Here is a 16,086-nt window from a genome sequence, read left to right on the forward strand (position 1 = left end):
TCTTGCTTCGAAGAAGACAACCTGGAGTTGTATAGATTTGGCCAAAGCCCTGTCAAATGCCTTTCAAGATTGAGAACAACAATAGAGATAGATGGCGTGAAAGGCGAAAACGTCATGTTTCATGTCGTGCCGGACACAGCACAGCACTTCTCGGTAATCATTGGTCGCACGTGGACGGAGTTGCCTAACGTCGCTTATGTCAAGGTAGACGACACCTTCAAAATCATGGACAAGAGAGACGATACATTCGGGCACCTCGAACCCTTCACCCAAAACCAAGCCATAAAAATCACGACAAAGAACGACGTAGCCCTCGAGGCACGTTCAGTGAATTTTATCATGGCAAGTGTAGACCTTGAAGGCGAGACTGACGTCCTGTACCAGCGAAAGGGTACGATGACTGGAAGCGTGTTTCATGTTGCCAGCAAGCAGATCAGTGTACCTGTGGCAAACAGTTCCAACTGCGAGAAGGTTATGAAGAAAGTGATGAGCTTCGGTCGAGTAGAAGAATTAAGTAAATCTAGACACGGCTAAGCTCAGTACAACAAGTGAAACAGCGGAAGTGAAGACGGCAAGCGCGGATCCGATTCACGAAAAGGATGTTGCAACCGGTTCGGCGGGACGACGAAGGAACGCCAAGACCTACACAAACTCCTCAACCAACACCGCGAGTGTTTCGCAACGAATATTGAGGAGCTAGGCTGCACTAACCTTATTGAAACGGACATTGTTCTGAAGGGAGGAAGTACGCCACTCACCAGCTTCTTCTTCAGACGCTTTGTCCCGCGTTACGCAGCGCTGAGCGAGCCGCTGAGTAGGTTAACTCTAAAAGGCGAGGAATTTCACTGGGACCAGGATCAGGAGGACGCATTTCAGGCCTTGAAGAGCGCATTGACATCACATCCTGTGCTGCAGCTCTAAAATTCGAAGGCGAGAACAGAGGTGCCCACCGACGCCTGTGCGAAAGGGTTGGCGGGCATTCTTCTGCAGGCGGACGAGAATGAAGTCCTACACCCCGTCTACTACGTCAGCAAAAAGACCAGCAAAGCTGAAAGGTTCTACCATTCGATTAGGTTAGAGCTGCTGCCAATAGTGTGAACCATCGAGAGATTGAGATCGTTCTTGATTAGAATTGAGTTCACCCTTGTGACGGACTGTCAGGCTCTGATCTGCCTGAATGCCACAAAGACGCTCAAGCCACAGATAGCCAGATGGTTTGACATGCTTCAAGAGTATACCTTCGACATACGCCATCGACCAGGTTCGAAGATGGAGCACGTTGATGCAATGAGTCGCGCTGCAGTTGAAGACCCAAGCGATCCGTGGTATAACGTCATCGCCGACAAACTGGACACGGGGATGACAATCAGTTTGCACGACCAAGCTTTTATAATTCAAAGGTCGGACGAAGAAATTCGTCGGATAGCTACCACTCTAGAGAAAAAGTCATACTGTCGAACTGCAGAAGAACGCGCCTTGGCACAGAACTTTGTGCCGAAGGAGCGACGACTGTTTCGCGAAACAGAGGCAAACGGCAAGAAAAAGTTGCTCTACGTTATGTCTAAGTCCATGCGAAAAAGCCTTTGTGTTAAATTTCACGACTTGGAAGGTCACTTCGGGCTTGATCGGACAATCGCAAAGGTCATTGAAACATACTGGTTCCCAGTGATGCGCAGGTACGTCCGTGAGCACATCACATGGTGCTTTGCGTGCCTGATCTGCAGTGTGCCAAGTGGCAAGGAAAAGAGACTCCTGCACTCAATCACTCCTGGGCGGCGACCGTTCGAGACCATTCATGCAAATCACCTGGGCCCATTTGTGAGAAGCAAAAAGGGAGACAAGTACATCCTTGTCGTCATCGACAACCTGACAAAGTACGTGAAGCTCTTCCATTCTCGAGACACATCGGCAAAAAGTGTGATCAAGTCTTGTGAGGTCTTCACCTTGAGTCACGGTCAGCCGGAAAGTATAACAACCGACCGAAGAACGTGCTTCACATCAAAAGCATTTGAGTAATTCTGCAAAGCCAGGCTATCCAGCACGTGCTGAACTCAACGAGACACCCTCGCGCGAACGGTCAAGTTGAGAGGGTCAGCCGAACCCTTGTTCCGACCATCATGACCACCATGGACGGAAACGACCAGCGAAAATGGTACATTGGATTAAAGGGTGTCGAAGCTTTCCTCAACACGCCCTACAACAAGAGTACCGGAAGGACTCCGTTCGAGGTGCTTTATGGCTACAACTCGAAATATCACGACGGAGCGTTGCGTGAGATTGCAGAGACAGAAGTTAATGTCGCCGGGACGAATCCAGAACAACTTCAAGCTGAAGTGCGAACGCGTATACTGGATTCTCAGGCAAAGTACAAGAAAAGGTTCGACATGCGTCACTGCAGTAGAGACGCGCTCAAGGCTGGCGACGTAGTCGTCATGCGATGTGCGCACGAGCACACCGGCGAGCCGACAAAGACGGAGCCTCGCTACAAAGGGCCGCTGGTTGTCACCGAAGTTGAGCCAAACGACACGTACTGAGCAGCGCACTGAAGGGGACACGAAGCAGGCACTACGCAACAACGGCTCACATCGGCTCGCTAAAAACATGGTCCACGTCGAACAGACGTTGAAGACTTTGAGGAGCATTCGGACGAAAGCGAGGGCGCTTCTGATGCGAGAATGGCCGAATGTTAGCGGACCTTCCGATGCGCGGCGAGCACGCGCAGCGGAAAAAGCGCAGTTGTCCGGGAACCCTGGGCGAGCAGGCGGCTAGCAACCCTGGGGAGGACGACGAGAGACGCAAGATTGACGCTGGACCGTACGCACCCATGTAATCGCTCTAAACTTAACCTTGTTAATAATCAGTTTGAAAAAGTAATAAGGCATCCTGCCGTTAATTCGCGCCCCAACATAAAGATAGCCTAGAATAGTAAAGAAAAGAGATGTGACAATACGTCGCACGCAATGGAAGAAAGTCTGGGTAAATTCAATTCACTAAAACGCGGCAACAATAAGCGAGCAACTTTCAAGCGAGAAATAATTATTCAAAATACAAAACGGTTGCCATCGCCATATTAGTTGACCAATTGTAGTAACAGGAAGTAACGTCTTGTGAACGAAGCACTTGAAATACTAATAAAACGTACAAAATATGGACAAATGCATGTAAACATAAAACGGCCATTAGGTGCATTTGCATGGAAGTGCTATTTGGCTGAAGTAGGAGCCATGGAAGGACACAACTTAATCTAGACCAAACCTAACTAAATGAGCATCTCTACAAGTCGCCTAGGTCCATCGTAATGAGCCTGTTGCGGCAAGATCAGCCCCGCAAAGTGATGAATAACAGCCCAAATCCTAAAGCGACTGAATCGCTTAGGTGATTAAATGCGGAAAAAAATGTAATAATACTAAGGAAATCCTTGTTAGTGAGCCATCGTGCGTCGTCTTCACTCTTCAGCTGTCAGCCCAGCTATCTCCTATTTGGTGCTATAAATCTTTCCAATACACATAATGCTTCGTTTCCTGAGACAGCTTAGCGAACCACAGTTCATTTGCCCAAGTAAGCTACAGCCTCTAAATCCCACGCCTCTACGGCGCTGCCAGCATCCCTGCGGAAAAAGGTACTCAACACGTTTCCGAAACCGAAACGCAGAACGGATGAGGGGCTCCAAGGCCACCGAGCTCTACAGTAGCGCCCCCGTGGTAGCTCGCTCTCGCTTGCCGGCGCTGTCCGCCCAAAGCGGAGGTGAGCGTGAGGCGAGCGCGGCGCACATCTCGGGCTTCTCGGTTGCCCTGCAGGTTCTCTAGTTTCGATTTCCCACGTGGTGCTTGCTGCCTTCGCTACACCGTACCGTACAAGTCGCCGTGCGGTCGTGACCCCCCCCGAAGGTCTCCGACGTATCCCCAACTGAACAGGCAAGTGTGTGCGCTCGACGGCTGATATTGGCATACGCTTGAAGCCTCGTTAAGTTCCGCTTTTGACTGACGTTGCGTCAGCAAGGCGGGTTGTACCCGCGCGCGCGGAAATCGAGCGGGGCGCTTTTCTTTAGTTCGATAATCGTAGTTACCAAAGCCGCCCTGTTACGTCGACGAGTCGTAAGGACCTAAGAGGACGGCTGGGCTTGGAACCGCATAACCTCCGCGCGATCAGTTTGCCAGGCTGGTTACCGTGTGCTCGTTTGATTCCGTAGCTCTGGATGAATTCGTCCTTTGTGTTTCGCGCTCGCGTCATCGCTTTCACTTGTGCTGTGCTGTGATGCTTGCGGTCCGTGTCGGTTTTCTGAAGGGAGGGTCTGAAGGCGCCGCTTGAAAACAGCCCTCTCTGTTTGGAAACTTGTGCGAACTCATTTTTATTTAGTAATTCTCGCTTGTTGTTGTCCCCTTTCCCCTTGGCTGGTAATGTAGTCTGGCGATGCTGGGTGAATGCTGCGTCGCCTCCCTGTCGTTTTTAGCGCACTGTTTCTGAAGCTTCGCGTTGAGTTCCATTACTTCATCTCGTGAATGGGCTGGCGCGGTCTTCACATCTCGTTCCATAGAAGCGTACCGAATTCGCTGCACTCACCTGCGCCTCCGTGTCCGCTTCTTTCGGAACGTGTGTTGTGGGGCAAAGATCAACAAAAGGCTCCTAATAAGAGATAATGGTTCTAGTCGGATGCCGTTGTGTGTTCGTAGTTTGTGTCCGTATAGTTTGTTAATCATTCGAATGTGCAGTGTTCGTTATGTACTCCCTGCGCTGGGGTAAACACTGCAGGTTTGAAGTTTACGCTTTTCTCAAAGGACGCGTTAATACACGTAGCTTAAATTCGGCGTATTGCGTAGCATTCATACGATACGCATGGCGAAATTGCACGCACCGTCGATCCGAAACCCGTGTAGCCGACGAAACATGCACACTCGCAAGCACCTAGAATTCTTGCCTCGAAACTGGCTTCGCACGAAGGTGATCACTTCATATTTCATTCCTAGCGAACTTCGAAGGTCATTGTGAGGAGGTTATTAACGTCGGAAGAGCATGCACGGGCGCCTCGGTCCAGTCGAACTAGCAGGTAAAGAGGATCGGACAGTTATTTGGGCGTTATGACATAAGCCGTTGCCTTGGCCGCTAACACGTTGTGATTATTAAAATGTGTGTGTGTGTGTGTGTGTGGGGGGGGGGGGGGGGGGGGAGTTCGGCGCAGGGTTTGAAGTGCCGCTCGGGACTCTGCGACGATGATGGCTGCCCGTGTTATTGCAGACGTTTTCAAGAGCAGATCCGTCGCGAGATGAACGCCCTCGAATTCCGCCTGGCAGGGAAGGCGGCAAAGTTTCTGTTCACCGACTTCCGGTGCCACGCACATCTGGTAGCGCTTGCAATATATATATATTTTTTTTTTGGCGCGATGTGTGGGGTTTCACATCCTGGGGCCTGTGAAGAACGTCGTAACGGGGGACTCCGAATTTAGTTTTTACTGTCTGGAGTTATTTGACTCGCAATAACATAGTACAGCAAGTGAGCGTTTAAGCGTTTCACCTCCGTCAGCTCGGATTAGGGTTCCGCTCCCTTGCACTCTGCAGCCGAATGCCCAAGTCTGAACTGGTGTGCCGCGGCGGGTAGTAAGATATAACTCCTGTCCCGAAGAAGTCTTGAGTTTGGATGGGCGTGCTCACACGTGTATTGGCTGCCTTTGCACAAAAAGTACTGTATATCATCCGCTGTTTTCTTTAGCCCGTCTAAAAGGTACAGCCTTTTTAAAATTTTCGATTACTGTTACATATTTCATTTCGTTCACAATAAATGACTTTATTGTTAACTATGCCCAAATTTGGTTCAAGAAAAGTTGTTGTTTTGCATCTTTTTTTCCCTACATGTGTGTATATAGATATGGAATGTTGGTTGTCATAGGCACTCATACGTGATAGCTGCTTTTAGGGCGAAAAAAAATTCAAAAGAACCTGAGTGGGAACGATTTCGGCAACAGTGCTTTGATTTATGAGAATGGTACTGAGGTTCACTGAAACATTCACCTAAACTGAGAGGCACAATAGGGTGCCTAAATGTTTATGCCCTCGTGCAATCGTGCAAGGCGGCTTAGGAATAGCGCCCAAGATAAATTAGGCAAAACATGTTTTTGCAGATTTATTAAAATTCCTGTAGTGTGCTATGTCTGCGAACGTTTAAAAAAAAAGATCCTGCCACCGTCTGGAAGATGTTGAAGTAACGAGCGCTAGCTGTTTGGTTTAATAGAATTCATAACCAATTAACTACGACTATTGGCCGACATCTTGGATTTATAAGTGGCGTCATCAATCACTGATTTTTTTATACTAGTGACATCACTAGTCAATCACCAATTTGGTTGCTATAAAGATTTGCTATGTGGGCCGCCATCTTGAATTACTCGGACTTAGAAGGGAGGGGGTAGCAGACCCCAAGAAATCGAGAAACGTAATGAGTAAGAGCTAACGCTCTTAAAAATCAAGTGGCCGAAATCATCCGGAGCCCCCCACTGCGGCGTCCCTCATAGCTTGCTTCGCTTTGCGACGTTAAACCCTATTAAATAAAATATTTATTACTGTGTCTCAGTTCTTATGTCCTGCTAAAAGATCCTGTTCACGAATGCCAAAAATGACACAAGACTCAGAGCAGCACCCTGGAGAACGATGTCTCCATGATGATGACAGAGAATTGACGTCAACCAAACTAGAAGTCAAACTGGAAGTGATGTCAGCAGACCGAAACAAACCGGAAGAGGGGCGGTGACTTGGTTAAATATGCACTTTTTATGTACACGCATGTCGTGTGCTTTTTCATAAACGTATTCACCCTAAATTCTTTGACTTAAAGGCCTTTCAGACATTAGTATTAGTTACTAAATAGTAAACCAGTATAGTTAACTAGTAGCCCACAATGATACGGATCGAATGCGCTCTTAATCCTATCTCAGTTTCTCGTTCGCCGTTCAGGACTGTTTATGCTCTGAACAGTGGCGGTTGTACACGTTTCCTGGTATGACGAGGCATGAAGAGTTAAATAATGTTATGCTGTTATTTTCCGTGTTTTGTTTACTGTTGCGCGTCATTACTAGAGTGTGCATCTGCTTTGTGCTCTACAAATTACTTTTGGCTTTCGCAGGATCGCTCGGCTTCAGTGCGTGCTGCAACAAGTGGCCTTTCACAAGGTTCCCAGCCATGTTTGCTGTGAGTGGGCTCTTTTCAACACACTCTATTGGGAATGTGTATATTTGAAAATGTACTAAATTATTAGCCATTATTTGACGCTAAGAATCCAGGGATGACTTCACAGTTTTGCAGGTCCACCGCTTAATCCTAGCAGCCATCATGGTTGGACAAGATTCAACCTCCCTGTTCTAACAACCTTCCCACTTCACGCCCTCCTCTCTCTCACCGGACTTTCCTCCTTGGGGCGAATGCCCTATTTAAACCCCGCCAATGATGAACGCATGCTTTGGGGTCTCCACGCTAAACGTCCGAGACGTTGTGCTCGACCGTCTCCAATTTGTTGAAAAAATTCATGGAAAATTCTCGCAACGTGCGTAAATCAAGCCTGAAATATTTTTTCCGAAAAATATTTCTTAGTGAGGTGGGCTCAGTCTGCGTGTTTCGAAAAGGCATGAAACCGGGCACCGTTCAATAATCGATAAAAAATTGAAAATGTGTACAGAACACTTCACAGACTTTTTTAATAGCATTTGCACAGATTATGGTTTTTTATATAATTCAGATGATGGATTTTTGGACGATATAAATGTGAATGCAATAACGTTAAAAGGCCCCGTTACGTAGAAAATTCGGCGTCGGCGGATTTTCAGGTGCCCTTGCAGAGTCATCACAACCTACCCACTGGATAGTGAGAAAATTGCCTATCGTGGCAGGTGGTTGTTAAATAAATTATTGGTGGCTCGGGAAGAGCGAGCTGGGCCGCTCAAGGCCCACCACTGGGAGCACTTGCCATCGGTGGGCAGGAGGGGTGTGACTCCTCCCAGGGGCCTATGAATGTGAGGCAGACAATAACCTTATGCATATATGGGGAATAGCCCATTACGCTATTGCGTCATACCCTTGAGGCGGAGCTTAAGTGTCCTCTCCAATTTCTTTTTCACAATGAAATTGTACTGTTTCGAATTTTTTTAAGAGACATCAACTTCCTCTCGAAAATTAAGAAATTCTCTAAATGTATATTACCTATAAAAATGTTATAGCTCGTAGAACTGAATACATCGAAGTGAAATAAAATACTGAAGTTGCAGACAAGTGCGTTTTGGACCATAAACAGGCGTTTCTATCACCCTTAGTTGGTCCAAGTAAAATTAGAAACAAAGGATGGTAATTTTTAGCAGTTTATTGTCTTTAAATTTGGGTGATTTAATCGAGGAGATTTTTGTTTAAAGCTAGAAAAAATTTATAGTTGAGCTCTTCCGCTGTAATAAGTTGTGTCGTTTCTTTGCGCCTCTTCACCTCGGAGCACAGCACGTTCGGCACTGGGGGCAGGCGAAATGTACAGTTGTCGTTCCTGAGTGAAGTTTCCGCTGCAGGCAGGCATCACAACATTATGTGGTGTAGTAGAAAAGATATTCGTAAGAGAAGATGGGATCAGAAAGCAGAACATCAAAGAACCACATACCGCCGGTGGGATCCGAACCCATGACCTTCGAATTTTGCGTCCGGTGCACAGGTTTAGTGGTTTCGGGTCTCACCGTTGGCATGTGGTTGTTTTTTCTTGCGCTTGCTGATCAGTTACCTTTAACCGATAAAAATAATTACACCATTATTTCCCTTTAATCAATACAACAAATATATAAAAAAACATCTCCTACTCTCCTTGGTTCCGGTGACTGCTGGCTTCCTTCATACACATATAGCTCAAGTGTGAGTTAAAAAGTGCTTTTAGAGTGAGCGATTTTGATTTGTTGGTAGCAAGTGTCAACATCGCAGCAAATAATCAGCGTAATGATCCCATAGCATAAACTCGTGGAACAAATACCAAGTGATTTAGAACAGAAGAAAGTTCAATTACAGAATCATTGAAATGCAAATTGGTAAAGGCATTACATGTTGTTATTTACGGCAGAGCAGAACAGCTTTAGTTTTTGTGTAATTCTACAAGAATGAATTTTCAAGTGACTCATAGTAGTGGCCTCGAGTCGTTAGGCGTGTCTCGAAATCGCAGCAGCGTTCCGTAGTCACTTCGCGTCCCAGGCCATGTGCACGTGGTGGCCACGTGATCATACCACCGTAGGCATCTCGTGCGGTGTCCCTAGTCCGCCCTCCTGTTACGCACGGTTATGCTTTGCCCGACCGCACAGAAATACTTCAGAGCGATAGCTTTACTCAATGCAAAACAGGAGTTTCGATCCCTATGCGTATATGACATTGAAGTGGCCTTCGAACTGGGCGATTTCTCAGCAAACACTTAAGTTATATGCCAAAGCATACTTTGACTGTGGTCAATGCGATGGCATCTCCAAATCAGACCCGGATCGTTTCCAAAATGTTGCTCATCCCACACCCGAAATTTGACCTCCATTGATTTGGACAAAAATCGATGTCCAGGCTAATTTGGATGTGCTCGATAGATTTGGCCTCCAAGTTTGGCCCGGGTCACTCCTAAATTTGGCCCACCACAGAAATTTGACTCCTTCGATTTGGACAAAAATTGATGTCCAGGCTAATTGGAATGGCGCGATAGATTGTAGCCTCCAAGTTTGATCCGAGCCACTCCTAAATTTGGCCCACCCCTGAAATGTCACCTTCGATTTGTACCAAACTCGATCTCCACACTAATTTGACTATGGTCATCACGATATTAATCTCCAAATTTGGCCCTGGTTAGTCCCAAAATTTGGCCCAGTCACCCCCGAAATTTGACCTTTGCTTATTTGCACATAAGTGAGCTGGCCTGCGGCGTGATGGCGACCTCCAAATTTGGCCCGGGATTTCGTCAAAATGCTATCCGTGTTAAACCATGCCGAATTTTGGTTGCCCAAACTGATCGTGTTTTTGCCTTGCTGCAAGTTTGACATTTCATTTTTGCATATTTCATTCATTGGCTTACTTCTGTTTGTTTCTGTTTGACTTTCCCAAATGAAGAGCTCGGTTTGCATTTCGTTTAGTCCTTGTTTTTGCTCATGTTCTATTGCCCATAGAGCAAGTGTTTTGAAATTATTATTTGCTATCTTCGTTCTATACGCTCATGCCAAGTGTATGCCCCTCCTGCTTGGGCCGTAAAGGCCTGCAGTATTGAATAAATAAAATAAATAAAATAACTTGTGTCCATTACTATACGTCATGCGGGAATAATTCTGAGAAAGGATATAAATCAAGCGGAAGCCTTTGGGAACGGATAGTTTCAGTGAAGTTTGCAAATCACATGAACCCTGTTTTTTAATCACTTCGTGTGTCTGTCGGATCATTCGAAAATATTTCCTTAAGACTTTGTTCAAGTTTATGCTTGATGATTACATGCATTTTCTGCTGTCTTTCATGTTCTCGACACGTACGGGGCTGGACAGTTCAATTTCAAGAAATTCCTGGAAACTGGCCAGTACTCCGACGTGGACTTCAATGTGAAGTCAGAGAAGTATCCTGTCTCTAAGACATTCAAAGGACACCGACAACTACTGGCCATGAGGAATGAAGTGTTCGGCGCCATGTTTTACGGCCCGCTCGCCGAAAAAGACACTGGGGTGATCAAAGACCTCCACCCTGACGGCTTCTACAGTTTGCTCAAGTAGGTCTATTACAGTTCACTCGTTTTTGTTTTTTTTTCTTCAGAAGTGCAGAGCTATCCTAGATTCGGGAAGATATCTCTGTCATGTTCGTACGGGGCAGTTCAAATAAGTGCTGGAGAAGAGGGTTGACGTGCATTAATCGGAATGCAGAACGAAATGAAGTTTTGTTTTCTGTGGGCTAATTAGTAGACAAACTTAAAGCACTTCTGCGCAGCTACTCCCCGTCACCTAGATTGTTTGCAACAAGTTTTTCAATACCCATGGGAGTGCCCATGAAAGTGAACCTATAAACATGCTTTAAACTCAGGATGTTTTATACAAATTACAGGATGTTGTTACCAGTGACCAAAATTTAAACAAGTGATATTTCTGGCTATTCGTTACCTTGGCTAACAAGCAATCGCAATTTAAACGAATATCAACGAGGGCGCTTCCATTCAGGCGGCTATACAGTGTTCGGGAAATCAAATGTAAAAACAGTTTAGAAATTTTGTCTGTCCTTTCAATGACTCATTAGTTACAACAAGCATTGCGTTAATCAACTTGAATAAACTATATTTCATTGATCAAAATTTCATGTTAGTTTTTGACAAAACTCGAATACCTTCTGCTTTATCACTAAGTCTTGCTATAACTAAGTCAGCTGCTATAACTGCGGCATGTTTTAGTCGTTCAGTGAACGAGTAGTAATAACCCACTTTTGTAAAACATCAAGACTATTTTCACCTCCTTACACTATTCTTCAGCCACTGACGCAAAAATTTCGATCAACCGTATTTCACATTTCATTCTCAACATTCGGAGGGTCAGCTTTTACTTTCAATGCTTTCTTCCCAAGAGTATTTTAGAAATTTGTTTCACAGCATTGCCTCTTAATGCTATGCAAAATGGATCTGCAATTAAGAGGCGTGGATGACCTTACCGACCTCCATTTACCTGACTGACCTCCATTTACATCGCCTTTGTCAAAAGTATGCAGCACACTGAGTTCAGCCGTTAACTGTGCAACAAGGCACATATGGCACCGCTGAACCTCCAGAGCCCTGCAGTACGAAGGACAATAATCTGCTTACCCTCCGTGATTTTGGAACCATAGGGACGTCGTAGTTGTCCAGTAATAGGGTTCCTCAGGAAACCCTCGCCGCTGGACACTTTTTAATAGTTACCTTACATGAAACGACTTTATTATGAGTTGACACTGAAGCTTGTTTCAACTTACGTGAGTGCATATTCAAGTTTTTTCGTGCAGGTACCTGTACAAGGGAAAGCCCAATATCAATAGAGTTGAGGAAGCGATCTACACGCGATCCGCTGCCGGCAAATACCTGATCCCGGAGCTGGAGCTGGCCTGTACTCTGTACATCAAGGCCCACGTGAAAGCTGAACAAGTGTGCCGCGTGATCGACTGCCTAATGTTGAGCGATGGGGGAAACATCGACGAAGTGGTTGACGTTCTGCTAAAGGAGAATCCTGAGCAAGTGCTTGCGTCGGACGCCTTCACTGACTGTCATGAGCAGGCAGTGCACTACGTTCTGGACAAGGTAAGCGGTGTCCTTTAACAAGAACCTAGATGGTTCTGTTGGATGAAGTACCAAGGGATCAAAAAACGTCTTTGAATGAGATAGGCTGTACAAGCGGAAAGGCGGGGAGGTCGACCAGAAGAATGAAGCTCTGCGTATATACCGCAAGCAGCACAGGTAATCGACCCAATATTTCAGATGAATGGTTTCACTCTGTTGTTTAGTAGGACCGGCCTTTACCAATACACTCTGAATTTTGGGTCGATTAGCTGTGGTGCTGGGGCAGTCAGTCCTGTGCGACTGTAATCGATCTATAATTTCTCAAGTCCTTGACATCCCGTTTCTTGTAGATTAAGATAACTTGACTATTCCCCTAGACGTCTGGTAAGCTCGATGTCGTGAGGCATTGCGTATACAAGGTAGCAAGTATCTCTAGCACAATGTCGCCACCATCCTTAACAAACCTGCAGTTTTTTGGTCCTCCTCTGGCGCCGATCCCCTTTGTATTGCCTGTAAGCCTTTCTGCAATTCATTAATTGCCCCGGGATATGCATTTCCTGCGTACTACAGGCTCTGTCATTGACGTCCTGGTTATTTCGGTTGCTTTTCGGTTATATGTAGAGTATGTTGACTGTTTTAACAATCTTATCAATATTGCTAATGACACTGACATTCCTATCTCTTACTGTGCACATCTGATTTTTGTCTGTGCCTAGCTTTATCTTGGCTGCTTGGTGCTCAGTTCTCTACATGTTATGCCTCCTCATGTCGGTCATCTTAGGCTTCTTGATTAGTTTAAGAACTGTAAGCAGTTCTCCCAGCTCTATCCTATCTATGGGGTTGGAGGCTTTCGTGCTTTGGCGTTACTAAATCGGATCTTTCGTCTCCCGAGAGAGCTCGCTGGCATTCCGCTTAGCTGTCTTACCCTCCGTTTCTAGTGCACACTCCGTAATGACACGAATGTGATATCATTCAGGTTCGCCTCTTGAAAAAACCACCAGGTGTCTCCTTATCAAAATTCCCTGATTCGTTGAGAGGCTCGTGACGTCATCAGCACCACCATAATAACAAATCTGAGGACTAGAATGTTTGAGTACCTCCCATGGATTATCGTATGGGATTATACCAACTCGACCCACTCTTCCACCTTAATCCACTCATTAATTCAGCTTAATCAACCCACATATCCACCTTGTTCCATGTCCTGGGGTGGGCTTCTTCCAACCTTTAGGGGTTCTTTTGGAATAATTGGGGTAGGCCAGCTTCAAATGTCACATTTTCTTTAAGAATGCGGTCAAGAAGGCCCCAAGGTTCTTGCAAGGTTATTATTCATCGCTTGAATGCTAAGGTCGCCATGCTCGGTTAAGCGGAATATCGGTTCTGCAGCGAGGTCCTGATACCCTCTTCTTTCTCTCTTACCAGCGAGTCTTACCAGCGAGTCGCCTATGTGTTTGCCCCTCAAGCTTTTTTCGTTCTCTGTGCAAATGTACATTAATTCAAGAGCTCACCCCATCCTATCTTTGCTACATCGCATCTTCTTCAGCCCCTGCACATCCAATCCATTGCCTTAATCTCTAAGCTCTGCACACACCGCAACTGCAGGTGACAAATGTTCCAGAGGTCTGTGTCCTCCTGGCCGTGCACAGATGGGCCCAAGACTACTGCCAGAGGAACGCCACCACGGACAAGAAGCCCGTGCATGTCAAGAAAGCCATCGCTCCTTTTTTGCCCAAGCTGAGGTTCCTGGCCCTGACTCTGGAGGAGTTCATGTCGTTCATCACTTCCATGGGAGCCGACAGCGTCTTGGAAAAGGACGACGCTTTCGACATCATGAGCGTGCTGATTGGCAACAGGTCCGTCAAGCTGCCACCGTGGGTTTGCCAAGAGAAAACGCCTCGTTAGGCTCTCCAGCAGAAAATCTGATTTGGTTAATTGAAAATTTCATTGAGACTTTTTGTGCACGAAGTGACGAAGCGTCAAACTTGGTGCATGGAGTAATGTTTCGGTTGATGAAAAATTTTATTTGAATGTTTTATGGTGATCACATAAGGTTGTGATTTTAAAGTTAGTTGTAGTACTTGAGAATAACAAACAGCTGCTTTTCTGATCTCAGAATTTCCAGTTCAAAACATTTGGAGTCATTTAACACTAACACAGCTGTTCACTGTGGAGATCAACTTAAACGTATTTAATTATGTGTCTTTTTTTTTAGTGTGAGCAGGTTCGCGTGCGCCTGCATGGAACCGCGTACTGACTGGGAAGAACCCAGGATTTTCACTGGTCTGGTACTTACATACTCTTATTTCCTTCAATTTTACCGAATTTATGCTAAGGAATTTTGCGTGAGCAATTTCCTCCTCATTCTTAGTACAGCTGAATCAGGTGGTCATTATAACATACCAAGATGTTCCATGTATTAACAACTTGAAAAGTGCACTTGAGCGGTAACCTTTGCCATTTCTGCTGGAAAAATAGCACATCGATTGAGAGTCATGCTCCGACAGTCATGAAATTTAGAGGAGAAAGACTTCTATGTCTTCTGTAGGCTTGAGATGCGTTGAAGCACTCACGAAACGAACAGGGTCTCTTGGATAAGGTTAGTTCAGGAAAGGCCACATTGTCTAACAGCGCAGAATTTTTAATAGGATCAACGTCGTTGCCAATGCACGCCACCGAGCACCTGTAGCACCTTAGAGCCCTATGCACTCTTCATTACCTTGTTATATTTAACATCCAGATGCAAACACTGAAAGCCTCGATAACAACCCCAGAAACACGTTAAATTTGTGGCCCAATTATTTTTTACGGTAAAAAGATTGCAGGTGATCTGTTTATCACAAACGTGCTGTAGCTGGTGCCCTATGTGCAAAAAACAACTTGAACAGTGCCGCCATATTTTGTTTCGTATTTCACTGGAGACTACCATAGCGTGATTTTCGCCAGTGAGGTCCTGTGTGGGGTTGGGTGTGGCCAAGCACACATCGGCAAACTCATTTTGCCTCTGTATATTTCATCCATGCACGTAGAAAACATTTTCTGGCATTTTCGAATCTCAGGGATCGACTTTTGCCACCAGCAGCTCAATTCACAAAATATTTTTGCTCATTTTTGTGTTCTCGTTTTAACTTTGGTGTTACTGTTTTACTAGAGAGTGCTTGAAGTATGCTAGTTTCAATGTATGGCACTCGGACCAGGTGGAATCGAATTTTTCCTGTATTTAGAAATGTTCAATAAACAGCCACACGTTTACCTCTTTGTGGTTCAGGCACCTTTACAGGCTCCGTCACAGTTGGATCACTTTTCCACCGTTCGTTGCCGGCGGTGCAGTGAACTAGAACAGACACTGCAGGAGACGCAAGTCTCCGTTTATCCCCACTATAGGGGCCCGCTTTCAACAGTTTTCACCACGGCGTTCGAGTGTTCTAAGCGGCATTATTTTAAAGCGACAGCATTAAGGAGTTCGTGTCGCAGAAAAGCCGCTGTCGTCAGCGTATTTGGCTGTGAGCGAAAAATGGCGCATCTCGGTGGACACCTGAACCGCGACGCAAAGGAAGGGATACGTACAGCGCTGTACAGGTGTACAGCGAGAATTGTGAGACAGGCGTCATTTCCTTTCCTTAAAACCAATTTCAATTTCCCTTGTGGCCCGGTTCGGGTGTCCACCGATATATGTGAGACAGGCGTCCTTTCCTTAAATTGTCTAACGGGCCATGCGTCGTGCCGCACAACCGGAATTAATCTGGAGCCGTCCATGGACGGCTCCAGATTAATTTCGGCCACCCGATTGGCATTCTTGGCAGCGCTGCAACATGCTGTCGCGTCTCGCTCTAAAGACGAACC

The 16,086-nt window shown here is 46.0% G+C and overlaps 1 protein-coding gene across 2 annotated transcripts; it reads left to right on the plus strand.

The window, feature by feature from the left end:
• The first annotated feature begins 3,710 nt into the window (after positions 1-3,710).
• On the plus strand, positions 3,711-15,532 carry LOC144132715 (BTB/POZ domain-containing protein 3-like). 2 transcript variants are annotated; one of them, XM_077665317.1, is made up of 5 exons: positions 3,711-3,914; positions 7,111-7,175; positions 10,508-10,725; positions 11,976-12,267; positions 13,849-15,532. In XM_077665317.1, exons 2-5 carry the CDS (start codon positions 7,167-7,169, stop codon positions 14,146-14,148), a joined length of 819 nt encoding a protein of 272 aa, XP_077521443.1. In that variant the 5' UTR covers positions 3,711-3,914; positions 7,111-7,166; the 3' UTR covers positions 14,149-15,532. The 2 variants fall into 2 exon arrangements, with proteins under 2 accessions (XP_077521443.1, XP_077521442.1); XM_077665316.1 differs by having other exon boundaries at positions 13,893-15,532.
• Positions 15,533-16,086: the final 554 nt, after the last annotated feature.

The sequence above is a fragment of the Amblyomma americanum genome, chromosome 5, assembly GCF_052857255.1.
Source record: "Amblyomma americanum isolate KBUSLIRL-KWMA chromosome 5, ASM5285725v1, whole genome shotgun sequence".
NCBI classification, from domain to species: domain Eukaryota; kingdom Metazoa; phylum Arthropoda; class Arachnida; order Ixodida; family Ixodidae; genus Amblyomma; species Amblyomma americanum.